The sequence below is a fragment of the Bactrocera dorsalis genome, chromosome 4, assembly GCF_023373825.1.
Source record: "Bactrocera dorsalis isolate Fly_Bdor chromosome 4, ASM2337382v1, whole genome shotgun sequence".
Lineage (NCBI taxonomy): Eukaryota > Metazoa > Arthropoda > Insecta > Diptera > Tephritidae > Bactrocera > Bactrocera dorsalis.
The window spans coordinates 20,375,532-20,391,326 of record NC_064306.1 but is presented as its reverse complement, the minus strand read 5'-3'; the positions used below and the strand labels follow the sequence as shown (position 1 = coordinate 20,391,326).

The 15,795-nt window shown below is 38.2% G+C and overlaps 2 protein-coding genes and 1 long non-coding RNA gene across 4 annotated transcripts in view; 2 read left to right on the top strand and 1 right to left on the bottom strand.

The window, feature by feature from the left end:
* LOC105233047 (small conductance calcium-activated potassium channel protein) overlaps positions 1-15,795 on the top strand; it is a 334,439-nt gene that overhangs the window by 223,970 nt on the left and 94,674 nt on the right. The window lies entirely within an intron of this gene.
* On the top strand, positions 7,234-10,457 carry LOC105229166 (frizzled-4). Of its 2 annotated transcripts, XR_007422506.1 has the most exons (4): positions 7,255-8,556; positions 8,614-8,882; positions 8,940-10,227; positions 10,284-10,454. XR_007422506.1 is itself a non-coding variant. In XM_011209278.4 (3 exons), exons 1-3 carry the CDS (start codon positions 7,598-7,600, stop codon positions 9,635-9,637), a joined length of 1,926 nt encoding a protein of 641 aa, XP_011207580.1. In that variant the 5' UTR covers positions 7,234-7,597; the 3' UTR covers positions 9,638-10,457. The 2 variants fall into 2 exon arrangements, 1 of the variants encoding a protein (XP_011207580.1); XM_011209278.4 differs by having other exon boundaries at positions 7,234-8,556; positions 8,940-10,457.
* Positions 11,631-12,772, bottom strand: LOC125778177 (uncharacterized). The gene is made up of 2 exons (XR_007422544.1): positions 12,161-12,772; positions 11,631-12,101 (listed from the first exon to the last, which is right to left on the bottom strand). It is a non-coding gene; the product is annotated as an uncharacterized LOC125778177 (long non-coding RNA).

Sequence of the window (15,795 nt, the reverse complement as noted above, 5' to 3'; positions counted from 1 at the left end):
TCTGAGCATCGGTTACTAGATCACCTTCTTGGGTTATATAAGAGTACGGTCCGGTCGTGAAACCTTCTGTTAATCGCCGCATTTTTTAGTATTTTCGAGCATTGCCCCAGCTTATCAAGCTCTTCATAATCACGCATTTCGGTCTCTGTCTTTTTCGCTCGGCAAATGCGTCTTACTTCCCTCTTCAACTTTAATAAACGCACGTGTTGTGAGATGCAGCGATAGTACCGTTGCGAGGTAGGCAGTTTAAGCGACACTTGTATTATGCTTGAAGTGAGTAGACGGGTTTTTTTGTAGTCCGTGAACATTTCGTGAAATCCCATACTTATAATTAGTGAAAGTGCCATAGTTTAGGTAACGACTTACCGGGAGACTGGACCTTTCAATTTGGATACTGAACCTAGCAAATAGATAAGTAAAATCTGATTTGTATCAAAAAATTTATTTTTTTACTTACTTGCCCCTTTTCGTGGTAAATTTACACAAAATAAAACTTAAATTAGATTTCCCCATTTAACAGCGAAACAAACCGTGCACTTAATTTAATCTGCCGTTTTGTTTTGTTCGATCAGCTGTTTTCTCCTTTTTCGTTTCTCCTTCTTCGCTTTGCCTTTGGTTACGGCATTGCCAACCACTAAAAAAGCAAATAAGGTTTTAGGACAAAGGACTGAACATACCCATTGACAGGTGTTCCCAACTATTTTCTGGCAGAGATATGGCCTCTGAAAATAGTTTGGGAGGTACACCAGAGAATCCTTTTCGGAGGAATTCAAAGATTTTGAGAACGCCTTTAAAAGGCAAAAATGAGGAGACCACCGCTGCAGGACCCATAAAAAGTTGTGAAAACATCGAGCAACAAAACAAATGCGGAAAATCTGAGCAAATGCAGAACGGCGAAGCTGGTAATATCTTTTACGAACTGGGCACAAAAATCAAGGAGCTTGAAACTATGATGTCTGGTCAAAGGCATATTAATCAAGCTATGAGAGACCTTGTAAGCTGCATAACAAGCCTGTACGACAAGGCTGAAAATCCAGAGAAACCGCTGAAAAAAGTCATGGTAGGAAAAGCGTCGCAAGTATCCCCTATCCCCGGAGAAAAACATACACCACCAACCAAAAAACCTAAAAAACGCGAGCGATAAAGCGCAGGTGTCATATAGTGAAGTCGGTAAGGTTGTACCGAATGACAGTTCTGTCGATAAGCCCGCATCCGAGAAATGGGTGGACGTGGTAAAGAAGAAAAAGCCGGTCGAAAAAAGAATTCGTACGAAACCAGACGCCATTATTATAACCAAAAAGCACGGAGGATCATATGCGGACATTCTCAAGAAAATTAAGTGCGATAGTGGCCTTGAGGAACTGGGCACAAACGTAAGGCACATTAGGAAAACGCTCAAAGGAGACCTGCTACTAGAATTAAAACCTCAAGCAGACAAGAAAGCCGACTCGTTCGAGAGTGTTCTAGAGGGAGTGATTGGAGAAATAGCTGTAATACAGCAAAAAACACATAACGTCACTATAGTGTGCAAGGACCTGGACGAGATAATCCCTCCCGAAGAAATTTGCGCCGCATTAAAAAAGGAGTGTGGTTTTCAGAATATAGGGCCAGCAAATATCAAGAATATAAGGAAGACAAGAAGCGGAACCCAAATAGCCCTGATATGCCTGCGGCTACAAGAAGCTAAGACCTCCCTTAAAATAGGCAAAGTAAAGATCGGATGGTCGATCTGTCGCCTCCGGGAGCACTCGCCTGTTTCTCGTTGTTACAGATGTTTCCATCCAGGCCACATGGCGCGTAAATGTAGCAGTGTTATCGACAGGTCCTCTCTTTACATACGTTGTGGAAGCCCGGGACATGTATCAAAAGTATGCACTAACACACCAAATTGCATGCTGTGCAAAGGGGAGCACTCAGTTTTGAGCACGACTTGCCCTAAGTACATGGAGTTGCTAAAGACAACGAAAAAATGACAATATTGCAGCTGAACTTAAATCACTGCGCCGCAGTACAAGCACTGCTGCAACAAACCATAATAGAAACCAACATTGATGTAGCTGAGTGAGCAATATTGCCAACGTTCGGAAAGTACTTGGATCATAGGTATAAGTGGCAAAGTCACAATATGGTCCTGCAAGGGACAATCATTCACATCTTTCTGCAGAGAAGCAAACAATGGTTTCACTTGGGCGCAAATAGGAGGAATATATTTCGAAAGCTGTTATGCCCGCCCCAGCGCATCCATTGGAGAATTTGAAGACTTCCTCCTGGAGTTATCTTTAGAAAGTAGATGCAAATCACCGATCATAGTCGCAGGCGACTTCAATGCATGGTCTACTGCTTGGGGTAGCAGATGTTCAAACCATCGTGGGCGCCTGGTTCTAGAATTCCTGAGCCAAACCAACCTCACAATTATTAATAGTGGCACCAAAAATACCTATCAAAAAGGAACTAAAGGCTCCATAATAGACCTGATGTTTGCAAATGACGCACTTAGCAGACACATTAAGTGGGAGGTGTCAGACATGTTTACATATAGCGACCACATGGCAATCATTGCAGAAGTTTCGTTCGCTCGGCCCAGGTACCCTCATGTAATAACACTACACGAGAAAGAAGCTGGAAGCAAGCAGATTTTGATACTGACGTTTTTGAGACAGCTTGGAGTGCAGCAATAGAACCAGGCGAAGGCGCCGTCCACTTAGTAACCGCATTGCGAAAAGAACTGGTGGCAGCAGACGACGCTACAATGCGAAGGACGAAAGGTCACAATAAGCGAAGACCTGTATACTGGTGGAATGAAGAAATTGCCACGCTGAGAAAGCTCTGTCACTTAGCTCGACGTCGCCTACAACGCAATGAAAGCGACGAAAACGAAAACCGTCTCAAAGAAGCTTTTAAAAGCCACAAAAAGCTCTTAAAGGCAGCTATAAACCGAAGCAAAGCTGGGGGACTGCTTATAAAATCTGTATGTCCAAATTCAAAAATAAGCGGCAGCAACCCAACTGCGCTCCGTTAATGAAGAAAGTCGTCGAGGCATTATTTCCGACGCGCGAACCGATTACTCTACGCTGAGCAACGAAACGAAGATGCTGAATCACCCCCACTGGTTACAGAAGAAGAACTATTGGCCATAGCCAAAAAAATCAAAAACAACAAAGCGCCTGGTATCGACGGAATACCAAACAGAGCTCTAAAGGTTGCAATAATTTCGAAGCCCACGCTTTTTGCAAAAATGTACAACGCATGCATAAAAGAAGGGATGCTCCCCGATCCCTGGAGTGTCCAGCGTTTGGCTTTAATCCCAAAACCAAAAAAAATACCAGATGAACCTTCTTCGTATCAACCTCTGTGTATGCTCGACACAATGGGCAAAGTGTACGAAAGCATAATAAGAAACCGCTTGGAGATTGTAATCCAGGAAGCCGGTGGACTATCGGAAAGACAATACGGTTTCAGAAAACAGAGGTCTACTATAGATGCACAGAAAGAAGTTGTCGACCCTGCGAAAAGAGCAGCAAGTGGCAAAAGATGGAAAGGTGATACAAAGAAATATTGTGTTGGCTGATCACTCTGGATGTGAAGAATGCATTCAACTCTGCTAAATGGAAAAATATATTCGAAGCCCTATATGGAATACACGCCCCTCAGTACCTCATAAATATCGTTATGAGTTATTTTAAAAATAGAAAGCTGATCTACGACACCACCGAAGGCATCAAGAGCTACCCTATTACAAGCGGAGTACCACAAGGATCTGTTTTAGGCCCTCTCTTATGGAATCTAGTTTATAATGGGGTGCTTAGAATTCCACAGCCTCCTCAGCCTTATAGTGGTAGCAGTAGGTAAACAACTTGATGACCTACAACATAAATGTAATGAATGCATAAATGGTCTACGCCAATGGTTTTCTTCCAAGAGTTTGGAACTGGTTGAGCACAAAACGGAGGCATTGCTCATAAGCACCAGGAATTGAGGAAAAAATTACTCTCACTATAGGAGAGTGCGTAATTACTTCACAACCACAGTTGAAGTACTTAGGGGTGATATTGGACTCCAAACTATAAATCAAGCAGCACTTAGCAAACATAGCAAATAATATTTATAACGCCTTATCAAGAATGATGGCAAATAGAGGCTTTGTGCGCTCCAGCCGCCGACTTCTAATCGCAAAAGCTATATGTTCAGTTATGCTATATGCAGCTCCAATATGGATACAGGCACTAAACATAAAAGCGTATGCCAGAACAATAAATGTGGTGCATAGACTCACAGCAATGAGGGTAACAAGTGCTTTCCGAACTATTTCCAGCGAAGCATCTGAAGTACTAGCTAGTATGCCACCAATAGACATCCAGGGTGACGAGCTCACAAGATTATATGAGCTATCAGCGCCAATTACAGAAACCGAAAAGAGAGAAGAGAGAAAGAAGAGCATAGCTATATGGCAGCAACGGTGGCAAACCTCAACGAAAGGACGGTGGACCCACAGACTTATACCTGACATCCATACGTGGATAAGTAGACGACATGGGGACCTGGATTTCCACCTGACTCAAATATTAAGCGGGCATGGGTGCTTCAGAGGCTACCTATACCATTTTCAAAATGACGTCAGTCCGTATTGTTCGATGTGTACGGAGTCCATGGAAGATTCTGAACACGTGTTTTTCCATTGTCCTCGGTTTCGAAATACGAGGGAAAAGGTAGAAACTGCACTAGGTGGTAGCCTAACGGTGAAAAATTTGACTGCATTTATGTGTCAGTCCTCTGACAAGTGGATAGCTGTTCGCGAAGCGGCAACTTTCATCATGACTACATTAAGACAGTTACAGCAGAGTAGGCGTTAGTCCGTCCGTGTTATAGAGGAGACGTAAAATGTCTAGTCACTCCCATGAAGTAATACCTTTTCTGGTGGTTCCGTGGGAGTGTCTTGAGTTGGGAGTAGGTTATAGAGGAGACGTAAAATGTCTTGTCACTCCCATGAAGTAATACCTTTTCTGGTGGTTCCGTGCGAGTGTCTTGAGTTGGGAGTAGGTTAGGCTTAGCGGATTAAAGTTCCGCACTCCGGCTTTTGATGCTTCCCCCTACTATAAAAAAATAGCCTGTTTTCTCTCCGCTGCGACACGGAACTCCTCGTCGTACCAGGTGTTCTCAGGTAAGATGCTTGAAATGCCGTCCCACAGAACCCTTATACCGAGTTGTTGACGAGTGCTCTCAGAGAGCAGGAGTGCAAGCCGAGTAGAAAATCGTTCGGCTATCTGCTGTTATTGCAGCTTCTCGACGTCGTGCTTTTTGCTGCATAGAGGCGGATGGGAATCTTGGCTGCAGCAAGATAGAAGTCCGAGTTGTTGTTAGGACCTCGGAAAGTACGCACGTCTGGAACACTGGAGACGTGTCTTCCGTCTATCACACCATGATCGATCTTGTTGGAGTCTTTTCGATCCAAAGAAGGTAGCTTGATGAATTTTCTTTTGCTGGAATCTAGTATTATAAATAACCATATTTAGGCCGCGACGAAGTCGATCAGCTACAACACAGTTGGGAATGTTTCGTCGTGGAGGCTGAATTTACCCCCAAAAGGTAACTTCCTTGCCCATCCTGGCATTAAAGTCGCCTAATACTTTTTTGACAACCTTGCGGAGGCAGATCTGATAGGTGCGCTCCAAGTGCTCATAGAAGGCATCTTTGATCACATCGTCCTTCTTTTCCGTTGCGGCGTGGCCCAAATCAGCAATTTGTTGAAGAGCTTCGCTTTGATGCGGATTGTGGCTAGACGTTTATGTACCGGGGTGAATGACAGTAGTCGGCGACGAAATCTTTCTCCCACCACGAAACCCACACCAAACTTGCAAATCCCACACCAACCGGCTGGGCATCGGCACCTTCCCAATTAAGCGAACGGACGTTCCAGGTATATACCCTCAAATCGCAGTCCTTATTTCGTTTGCCATGGTTGTCATTAAAAGGGGGTCCCGCATCCCAGGCAGTTGATGCCGGTCGTTTTTTTAGGTGGCGAGTCCCAACCCCAGCGTACAACCTCACTTTAGCTCGCCTTCAAACGGATGTTCTTAGGCTACCCAGAGGATACTTCTTCAAAAACCGGAAGTCGTCAGCTGCGTGAGCCATATGTAAAAGAATCGTTTCTGGCTACTCCCAAGTGATTGGCGATCAGAGAATTTTCCTCCCTTGCTTGAACTTCTACATATGACTCCATCCTCCAAAGTATGAATGTTCTTATAGTATTTTATGTATGTAGTATACACATAGTATATATTTATACATATTATATTATTTTTATTATATTATTATCCAACATGAGAAATCTTTAAGCTCACTCGCACTCTTACTTTGAGTCTTATACTTTGAAAATTTAATAATTTGATTAGAATGCAAGCATTAATAAAAATTTGCATAACCATTTTTAATTCAATAAATATGTTTGCAAATAAACATATAAGGGGTATTCTCTTGCTCTTGCAAGATTGCAGATTGCAAAAATACTACACCGAAATATACAAGGACACGAGAGCACCCATTGCAGAATCTAGTGATATATGAGTGACTGATTCAGTCAATTTATTGTAAATGACTATTGTGCATGGCTATTGTGAATTGGCGCACCTTCTGCATACATTTTTAACAAAAAAAACTGTAACAAAACTGTATACTTCAAATAGAAATTATAAAATCTAATTAAAATTTACCTCTCTCAACAATTTAACGACGTAATATGTCTTTATGTAAAATGGCAACTACAACAGGGTTGCAATTTTATTTTTGCGTGACATTGCACGCAAATATACTTGGGTTTTGGTCTGACATATTTTACAGCTCTTGCAAATATTTTTCTGCGTGTGTTTGTTGTTGTGCCGTTGTAAATCTGCAATTCTTGCACCGTGCACCGGGTTTTGCAAGAGCAAGAGAATACCCCCATAGAAATTTAAAACAAAATACGTCTGTAATAGCAATGTATGTTTCTGAAAATAATTTTCATTCAGTGCTCAACTCTGTTCACCTCACTGTTGAAAGTTCTTCCGAGCTACATAGCAGTGGAGCTTACTGCGTATTGCTAGGTTTTTACAATTTACGCCCCAGCCCGTGCGCCTATAAATCTATGTTCACCGACAGTTTAAAAAAAACTTCGCCACTCGCTAATTCTGGCAACTACGAATTTCGCTAACCAGTTTATTCCGATAATTTATCGCCGATTCGTTTATCTTTTATCATCCTTACGCCATAATTTGGCAATCAAAGTATAATCGATTAAATTATATCGAATATAGTATTGAGAATACACAAATTTTAAGCAGTTTTTAGAATTTGGTTTAATATACATATTTTTAATTATATCAATTGTTTAGTTACCAATAAAGTTTGTGTCTGAAAGGAAAAGTTATTGTGAACAATTATGAATATTCGCATTCATTAAAAAGAATACATATTTTACAAACATACAAATTGAAGCCGTGGGAGCATTTTTACATATATACAAACGTACTTATACTTATGAATAAAAATTCACTTTTGTTCCCCAATTTGCTGGATTCACATGATGTCAACAGACTAATATAATTTTCCTTGGTTAAAATTTATAATGTCTGATATATTGCGCTCTTGGAAATACCTAATTATTATTGGTCTAATTTATTGTTCAACAAGCGGCGAATCTATTGCTTTACGACAATGTGAACCAATCCGGATTGATATGTGTCGCGGCATTGGTTATAACGAAACGTCTATGCCTAACTTAGTTGGCCATGAACTTCAATCTGACGTAGAATATACTTTACAAACCTTTGCTCCCCTTATTGAATATGTATGTAGTACTCAACTGAAATTATTTTTATGCGCTGCCTATGTTCCGTTATGTACGCCGAAAGTCCCTCTTCCCATTGGGCCATGCAGAAACTTGTGTGAGAGCGTTAGAATGCGGTGTCATCCAGTTTTACAAGGGTTTGGGTTTCCGTGGCCGCCAGCGCTGGACTGTAATAGGTTCCCAAAAGAAAATAATCATGAAACAATGTGTATTGAAGGTCCAGGTGAGACACAAACAAATATAAGAGAAAAGGAGAACTTTCCTGGAACGGTAATAAACAAAGCGGCTTCGTCCTCAGTAATATTGGAATGCCCTGGCTTATCTAAATCGCATATGTATGTAAAACTTTATCGGTATGGGAGGTGTGCTCCTTTATGCGAAGCTGACGTATTATTTGGTCCACATGATAAGCATTTGGCAGAGCTATGGGTCGCCACATGGACATACGCTGAGGTTTTCATGGCATTGATTGCAACTTTGAGTCTCATTTTGAATGATAATTCAAAGAGGAAAAATAATCAAAAGTGGATAAGCGTACTTACCCCTTTTGTGTGGTGCCATTTCATGGTTGCCTTGGGGTGGACTGTTCGCTTTATAGTGGGTAGAACAGCAGCATCCTGTGGATATGATCCCCAACTCCCTAATGTCCTTCTTTTGCTGGTTGATGGGCTTTCGAATGCTCCATGTGCAACAACATTCTTGCTTAGATACTATTTTTTTATGTCTTCATGTGCTTGGTAAGATAATTTGATATATTTTTGATAATCTCTAATAACAAAAAGATTCCATTAAAGGTGGGCAATACTTTGCCTGACATGGCATCGCGATGTGCGTCGTATCAACCCAGAAGATTTGATATCTTTGTCCGCAAGCAATTCAGGTACATGTACTGACGTGAATCAATGTGAACTCAGAAGAAGGCGTTTAACAAGTAGTGACAAACGTAATGTCAATTTGACTATAATGCAAAGCAATTTGGCAAGCTTTGTAGCTTGGGGACTTCCAGCATTTCAGACTGCAGCAGTAATAGTAGCCAGACTTGTGGATGCTGATGAACTAATAGGTAAATAATTTCATTATTCGATTAATAATATTATTATAATGTTTATTTATCTTGCAGGTGCTTGTTTCGTTGGAAACCAGTCAGACAGAGCACTGCAAATACTGGTCGCAACACCACTTTTTTGTTACTGGATTTTCGGTTCAATGAACCTCGGCTCGGGTTATTTAGTATATCGTCGTTATAAGGCTTTATTGAAAAACCCTCCAACACCCATGGTGAAGCAAGAATTAGAGGCTAAGTGTCCAAGCTATGAGTTTGGAACGTTCTTGTTCATATATTGTATTCCATGTGCCTTTCTTTTGATTTCTGTGATCTACGAATTTGCCAACATTGATATTTGGCTTAATATACCACCTTATTTTGTTGCAACTGAGGGATTTACAACACCAATGTGGCCTTTCATGGCTCGAGCATTTATGGAAATAACATTAGGAATTATATGTTTTGCATGGGTTATAGGTCCTAAAATATCTATATTATATAAGCAACAGTTAGAGCTTCGAAATTCGCAAGGAAGTAATCGTAATAAGAACTATAATTGCAGGACATCTTATCAAAGTGTGCGATCACCAGTAAATTTATATTCACAACAACGTGTTCCAGGTAGTATTTCCATGAATCAAATATCGAAGTACTCCCACAATAAAATTATCACGCAAAAATTCCACAATTCCAATCACTTACACAAAAATCGTTATCAAATAAGACCACAACAAATTTATCTGGAATGTCATGGAGATGAAACTATACTATAATTATTTTTAAGTAACTTGCCTCAAACTGTGTAACAATAAGACTGTGATAGACGTAACAGTATAAAAACTTTAATTTCTGGTTAAAGAGAACTATTTAGATTATTATTACTTATTGCTTAGGAAATCAAGTACTTATTTTTGCTTACTTTTAAAAAGTGCCATTATTTTAATCCAAATCTTATAAATTGAATGTATTCTTTCATTAACCATATTTAAGAACTATCTTTGCCAACGCAGTTACATCAAAGTTTTTGTCCAAAGTAACGACTATGAAGTTTATGTGTGGAATATTCACACAGACTAAAACTTCACAAAAATCAATTGTATTTAACTGTATAAGTTATATTTGTATGTGCCTAAATTAATCAATTTACAATTAAATTTAGAAATTAAAAAAATAATGTTTTTTATTACAAAGTTGTGTACTTTCATGGTCGTTGCTTGATTTAAAAGGCTGGCGAAGGAGCGCCAGAGCAAAGGCAGCCGGGTTTAAGCTTTCATTAGCTCACCGGATTTGATAAAATACCTGATTTTTTCCATCCCAGCTGACCAATTTCTTTTAACCGATTGAAGGCCGGGCATTCGGAAAGGTAATGTTTAGCTTCTCATTAACCTCTACGCATGCTCTTTATTTCATTCATTTTAGCAAGATTATGAAGGAGGGATCTTAGACATAGGTACCTATTTACACTTACACGATAGTGTAAAAATGAATGAAATCGGATAGTAACCCCGTTCACTCCTCATAACGGTACTGTAAAAAACTACTTAAAACGCAATAAATCAATAACTGAATATGCCGGGGACATTAAATTTTACCTCCGAGGTGGTATGATAGGGCTTTAATAGATTTGGTGGCTTTAATGGAGCGGCGTTGCACCGCCCACTTTTAAGTGAAATCAAATATGTATGTCTATTCAGACTCGCCCGACCGAAAGAAAGCCTCTCAAAAGTTTTTTTTAAGCGTTGGGCATTTCTGTGACGTTGTTGTGCCGAATTTTGCGATCTCGGCCTACATCCATATAAAATCAAATTGACGCAAAAACTGAAGCGTATATTTGTGAATTGAGCTGAGCAACAACATGAAAATTATTCGGATGAGGCTCATCGAATCCATCCATCGAATGCGATATTCGCCGTGGCCAACGTGCAAAAAAACCATAAATCTTTCGCAGAACTTTTCTCTCGAAAACTCTCAACGTCGAATCATTAGTTGTTGTCATCGTCCAAGCCTCTGTGAGGATGGAGTCGTGTGTAGAAGTTAACGCAAGTGAGAAAAGTTATCTGATCGCCAATCACTTGGGAGTGGCCAGAAACGATTTTTTTACATATGGCTCATGCAGCTCACGACTTTCGGTCTTTGACTAAGTATTTTTTGGGTAACCTAAGAACATCCGTTTGAAGGCGAGCGAAAGTGAGAAGGCGAAACTCCTCTTCCACAGGGTTGTGCATTGGATTTGGGACCCTCCACGTAAAAAGCGCCTCCAATGAAAAAGATAAGTCACGATTGCATCCATGCGGTTTGGTGTGGTTTATTAGCCGGCGGCGTCATTTTGCCGTATTCCTTTCGTGATGATCAAGACTAGCATCTTACTGTGAATGGGAATCGCTACTGCTCAATGATAACAGAATTATTTTGCCCCGAATTGGATGTTAGGTAGTTATATTTAAAACAGGACGGCACCACAAACCACATATCGAATGTCACAATCGATTTAATGAAAACCAAATTAGATGAATGTATTATTTCACGAAATGGCCCAGTCATTTGGCCGCCTCGATTATTATTCTATGCCAACAAGCCAGCGACGATTGATGAACTTCGTACGAATATCGGACGTGAAATTGCAGCATATCGGCCAATTTATGCTTGAAAACTGTCAAGAATTGTGTTCAGCGTCTGGACTTCTGCAGCCGTACTCATGGTGGCCATGCAAAAGAAATTGCATAATGGCATTAAATGTACTTTCACGGAAATAAAGAGTTTCATTGGTATCCCAAACCGTTTTTGGTTTATTTCAAAAACCCTGTATAGCGCTCTTATTTAAAAACCTCTTATTTCATAGATCAAATGTTTAGGTAAATGCCAGTTGAATCCAATATTCAAATTCAATTCAAAGAATATCAGAGAATAAAGGACGATTATTAAGACCATAAAATGGCAAATCTTGGCTTGGCACATCTTCCTTAGTATTCACAGCTGGTTGGTGTTGAAGATGACCGGAAGCAGACCATTGCTATCATACAACGCATTTTTTCGTGAAAACTCAGTCATTATGCATGCAGCGTAATGCAAGAAAAAGGCTCCAAAATCTCCAATATAGCAGCTAAGGAACTGTTTCTGGAAAACGCCGCTGAATACATCGGGCTCATACGCGAATCGGAGTTTTAAGCGTCGTTTAGAAATCGCAAATATATTCATTTTATGGGACGAATTCGACAAACATGTACATAACGGTTTAACCTAAGTAAATAAAGTAATAAAATTAGAATGTTTTCAATGATTATGGGATAGAGGCTTACTTGTCGAATAAAATGATAACACATCAACGTGATTATAATTATATCAATGTTCTGACAATGTATTGTTGAGTTAGCTCTAAATGTTTATGAATTACGAATAAAAATCGTATTTAAATTACATATTTATATCAGTTTAAAGGTACATACATATTTAAATAAAATGTTTAGTGAGCATAGTAATGGAGCCATTCCGCTTTCCATTTACGAAAACAGTTTTCTCTTCGTTAATCTTAACTCGCTTATTACACGCAGCAACTTTTGTCTCGGCAACTCTTGGTTTATAGGCGAGGGGGCGACGAGGAGAGGAGAATCGCGCCGAGTTTCCAGTGTTCAGCAACTCGCTTTGTGTTCTCATTCGTAGCAGTTCGCTGCGACGTTTTTCGGCATTCGTGTTCTTTCTTTCGTAGTACATAGTTGCATTTGAGTATATTTTTTGAAATTAATATTTTGAATATATTTAAAAAATTTAATTTCATCTTTTGGCAAGTAATTTGCAAATATGTATACAAATATACATAATATAATTTAAATATTTTAGAAAATGGAGTATGACGAAAAAATCGAATTAATTAAAGATATTGTGAAATGTATGGAGAAAGCCATACAAATTGATTCAGAAAAGGGTGAAATATGTATGTGAAATTCTTTAATATAATATTTTTTTTAATTTTTATTTATAAATAAATTTTATTTATTAATTTTCATAACTTATTAATATATGTGATAGAGTGGCCCAAATACCCATAAGGAAAAAGAAACGACAATGGGTTAAAGTAAAGTGAAAGAGAATGAGAAAAAAACTCGAACAGAGTTGCGCAACACAAGTTGCTCGTGTGAAGGTAATGGGCGACAGCAAAAGAGAATCGCCCGAGAATTAGCAACTTTTGTCGCCTCGTGTAATAATAGACTAACAAGATGAAACCAGAGAACGTAAAAGCAGAGATAAAGAGATCCCCAACTCTCCTGTCGTTGGAAATATGAGAGCTGCTCACCTACCGAACTTTGACAGTTGACTGGATTGGGTAGGTGTTAACGTTTTGCAATTGGAACGACTGGAACAGCCAGATTAAAATTATACCAAAAATATATGTGAACGTAGGAATTTGTTGCCGCCGTTCAAGATCGCTAATAAAAATTTAAAACAATGAAAATCAAAGAAAATGCGAAATTTAAATATATTTCATGAAACGTTTTGTAATTTGATGCATAATAGAATTAATTTACTATTACAATTGATTAAAAACATTTATTAATTGAGAACTAATAGGCTTAATTCACCTTATTAAGTATTGAAAGATCGAAAGTCAGTTGCTTTAATATACCATAAAATCATAAAAAAGAAATTAAGTTGTTTCGCCATATATTAAAAGTGCAATATATAATAATTTAATATCGTAATAAATGTTGGGTATTTTAATTTAAAATGCCCAAAAATTCTTATTTTGTTCGATCTGGCCATAATGGAAAATGTTATAAAAAACGCTTATTTTGAGGCGCTCTCACACTGGAATAAGTTGGGCATCCCATTATCCCTGGTTAAAGTATAGAGAAGGTGCAAATCGAAATATGATGGTTCGATTGCGCGGCTAACAGAGCTGATAGAATCAGATCAAGGAATTCGCCGTTAACTGACTAGTATGAAATTTCAGTGCAGGGCTGTTATTGTTTTTTAGTATAGGCACAAACCAGCCCTTAAATTTGCTGGGACATATTTGTAGACTTTCGCATCTCTCCATTACAATTCATATGCCACATATGTGAAGCCACGCCTCCATATACTTTCAACCCTTAAAACATTGGTAGAAGAAAACTAAAAACACACATGAAGCCTATTAGCTCCAAACGTATTTTTTCGGTTCCTTGAAAGCACAGGTATGTGTAAGCAGGACATCTAGTATATCTGCCTCATCATTCTATGTACGTGAGTGTTCGCTGTACATACATATATGCAGACATAGGTGTCTAATGCTATCACATATGACTTACCTTGTTTATATACATATGGGTGAGTTGGATTCGTGTTTAAATTTCGGTGTATGTATATACATATATACATTGGCTTATCTACGTATGTATGCAAGAAGTCTTTAAGTAAATGTGGTTGTTATACGAATGTTTAACAAACAAATTCTCACATTTATATATGTACATATGTATATACATATACATACATACATATGTATGTATGTACGTAGGTTCAATTGCTCACATGATTTTTAGTATGCGTATATGCAGGTATATAAATACATACTTGTATGTACATATTTACTTTCCGACATTGTTATACAAATAGTGTTGTTGTACTTCTCATATTAAATAACTTGCAGAAAATGGAAATGTGGTGAGTGTTGCCGGCAGATTTGTAAGATGCTGCAAGGTGTAGAATACATATGTATGCACATACATATATGTATGTATAAGAACTACGAACTTGAAGTCGCTTCAAGAGTGCCAGTAAAGTTCAAACATACAGACATACAAACACCCAGCTCACAATATGTGAATCTTGTAAATGTATATGGGTGACATTATGTGAACAAAGAGTTTTGACTTTTTTCAACATAACTACCTACAAGTCTCCAGGTTATATTTATTATTTCATTCATTTTTATTAAAGAAAAAATATATATGTATTTCACATTTTATTTTTTCTTGTTCTGCTTTCCACTTTCACTTTCGATTTCTTATTTTCACCCTTTGGTGTTGTGATATGCTTTCTTTAAAATTATCTGGTAAGAGAGACGCAAAAAACTAAAGCTGTGAATGAGTCTTAAATATAAAAAGGCCGTGGACGTGAATTTCTCTTTTTACACATACATATGTATGTAAAAGCTGAATTTTTATAGGAATGAAAGCAGTCTGTTTGTCTCAATGGCTCCTGAACAGGAACTTGGCAATGCCTTATAATTTTTAGGCGTGAAGATAAACTTGGCATTGAAACTTTTTTATTTGTATATTTTTTTATATTGTAGCTTCAAGCTTGTACATACATATCGAAGTAGGTAAATACACATAGAGATACCAAACTTTTGCATTTATTAATGTGAGGCTTAAATAAATTTTACAAATGCTTCTAAAATTATCGCTTTCATTACTATGAATTATTTTTCTTTTGTAATTATAACAATTAATAACTTTAATTAAAGATTTATTTATATAGCCTTATTGTCTTTGAAAATCACCGATCACCGATCATTGATCATTGATCACTGTCACATTCATATTCAGCTATTTTCTGTGCACTGGTTTACTCAAAATATCATAACTTTACCTTACATTTGTGTAAATTAAATATTTTTCAATCATCATAACTGTTGTCTATTCATTCTTTTCGGCTGTGCACATTGCAAAACAAACAGATTGCCAAAGAGCTCTGCTTTTAAATTCAATTTGAATTCAATGTATGAATGTGTTCGGCTCAAATACAGTTATGCTAATCGAAATGTAACGAAGTTCCAATTTGCACATGCACATAATATTGGGTATATTTTTATTCACTTGCAGGTAAGCACAATACATTTGATTTCATTTTGTAAAATTTGGTTTGGGGATTATTACTTTCGTCAAGCTTTGGTGAATGTTTAATGTGATGTAACCTATCTAGAAAAACAAGAAAATATTTTTGAAGAAATGTA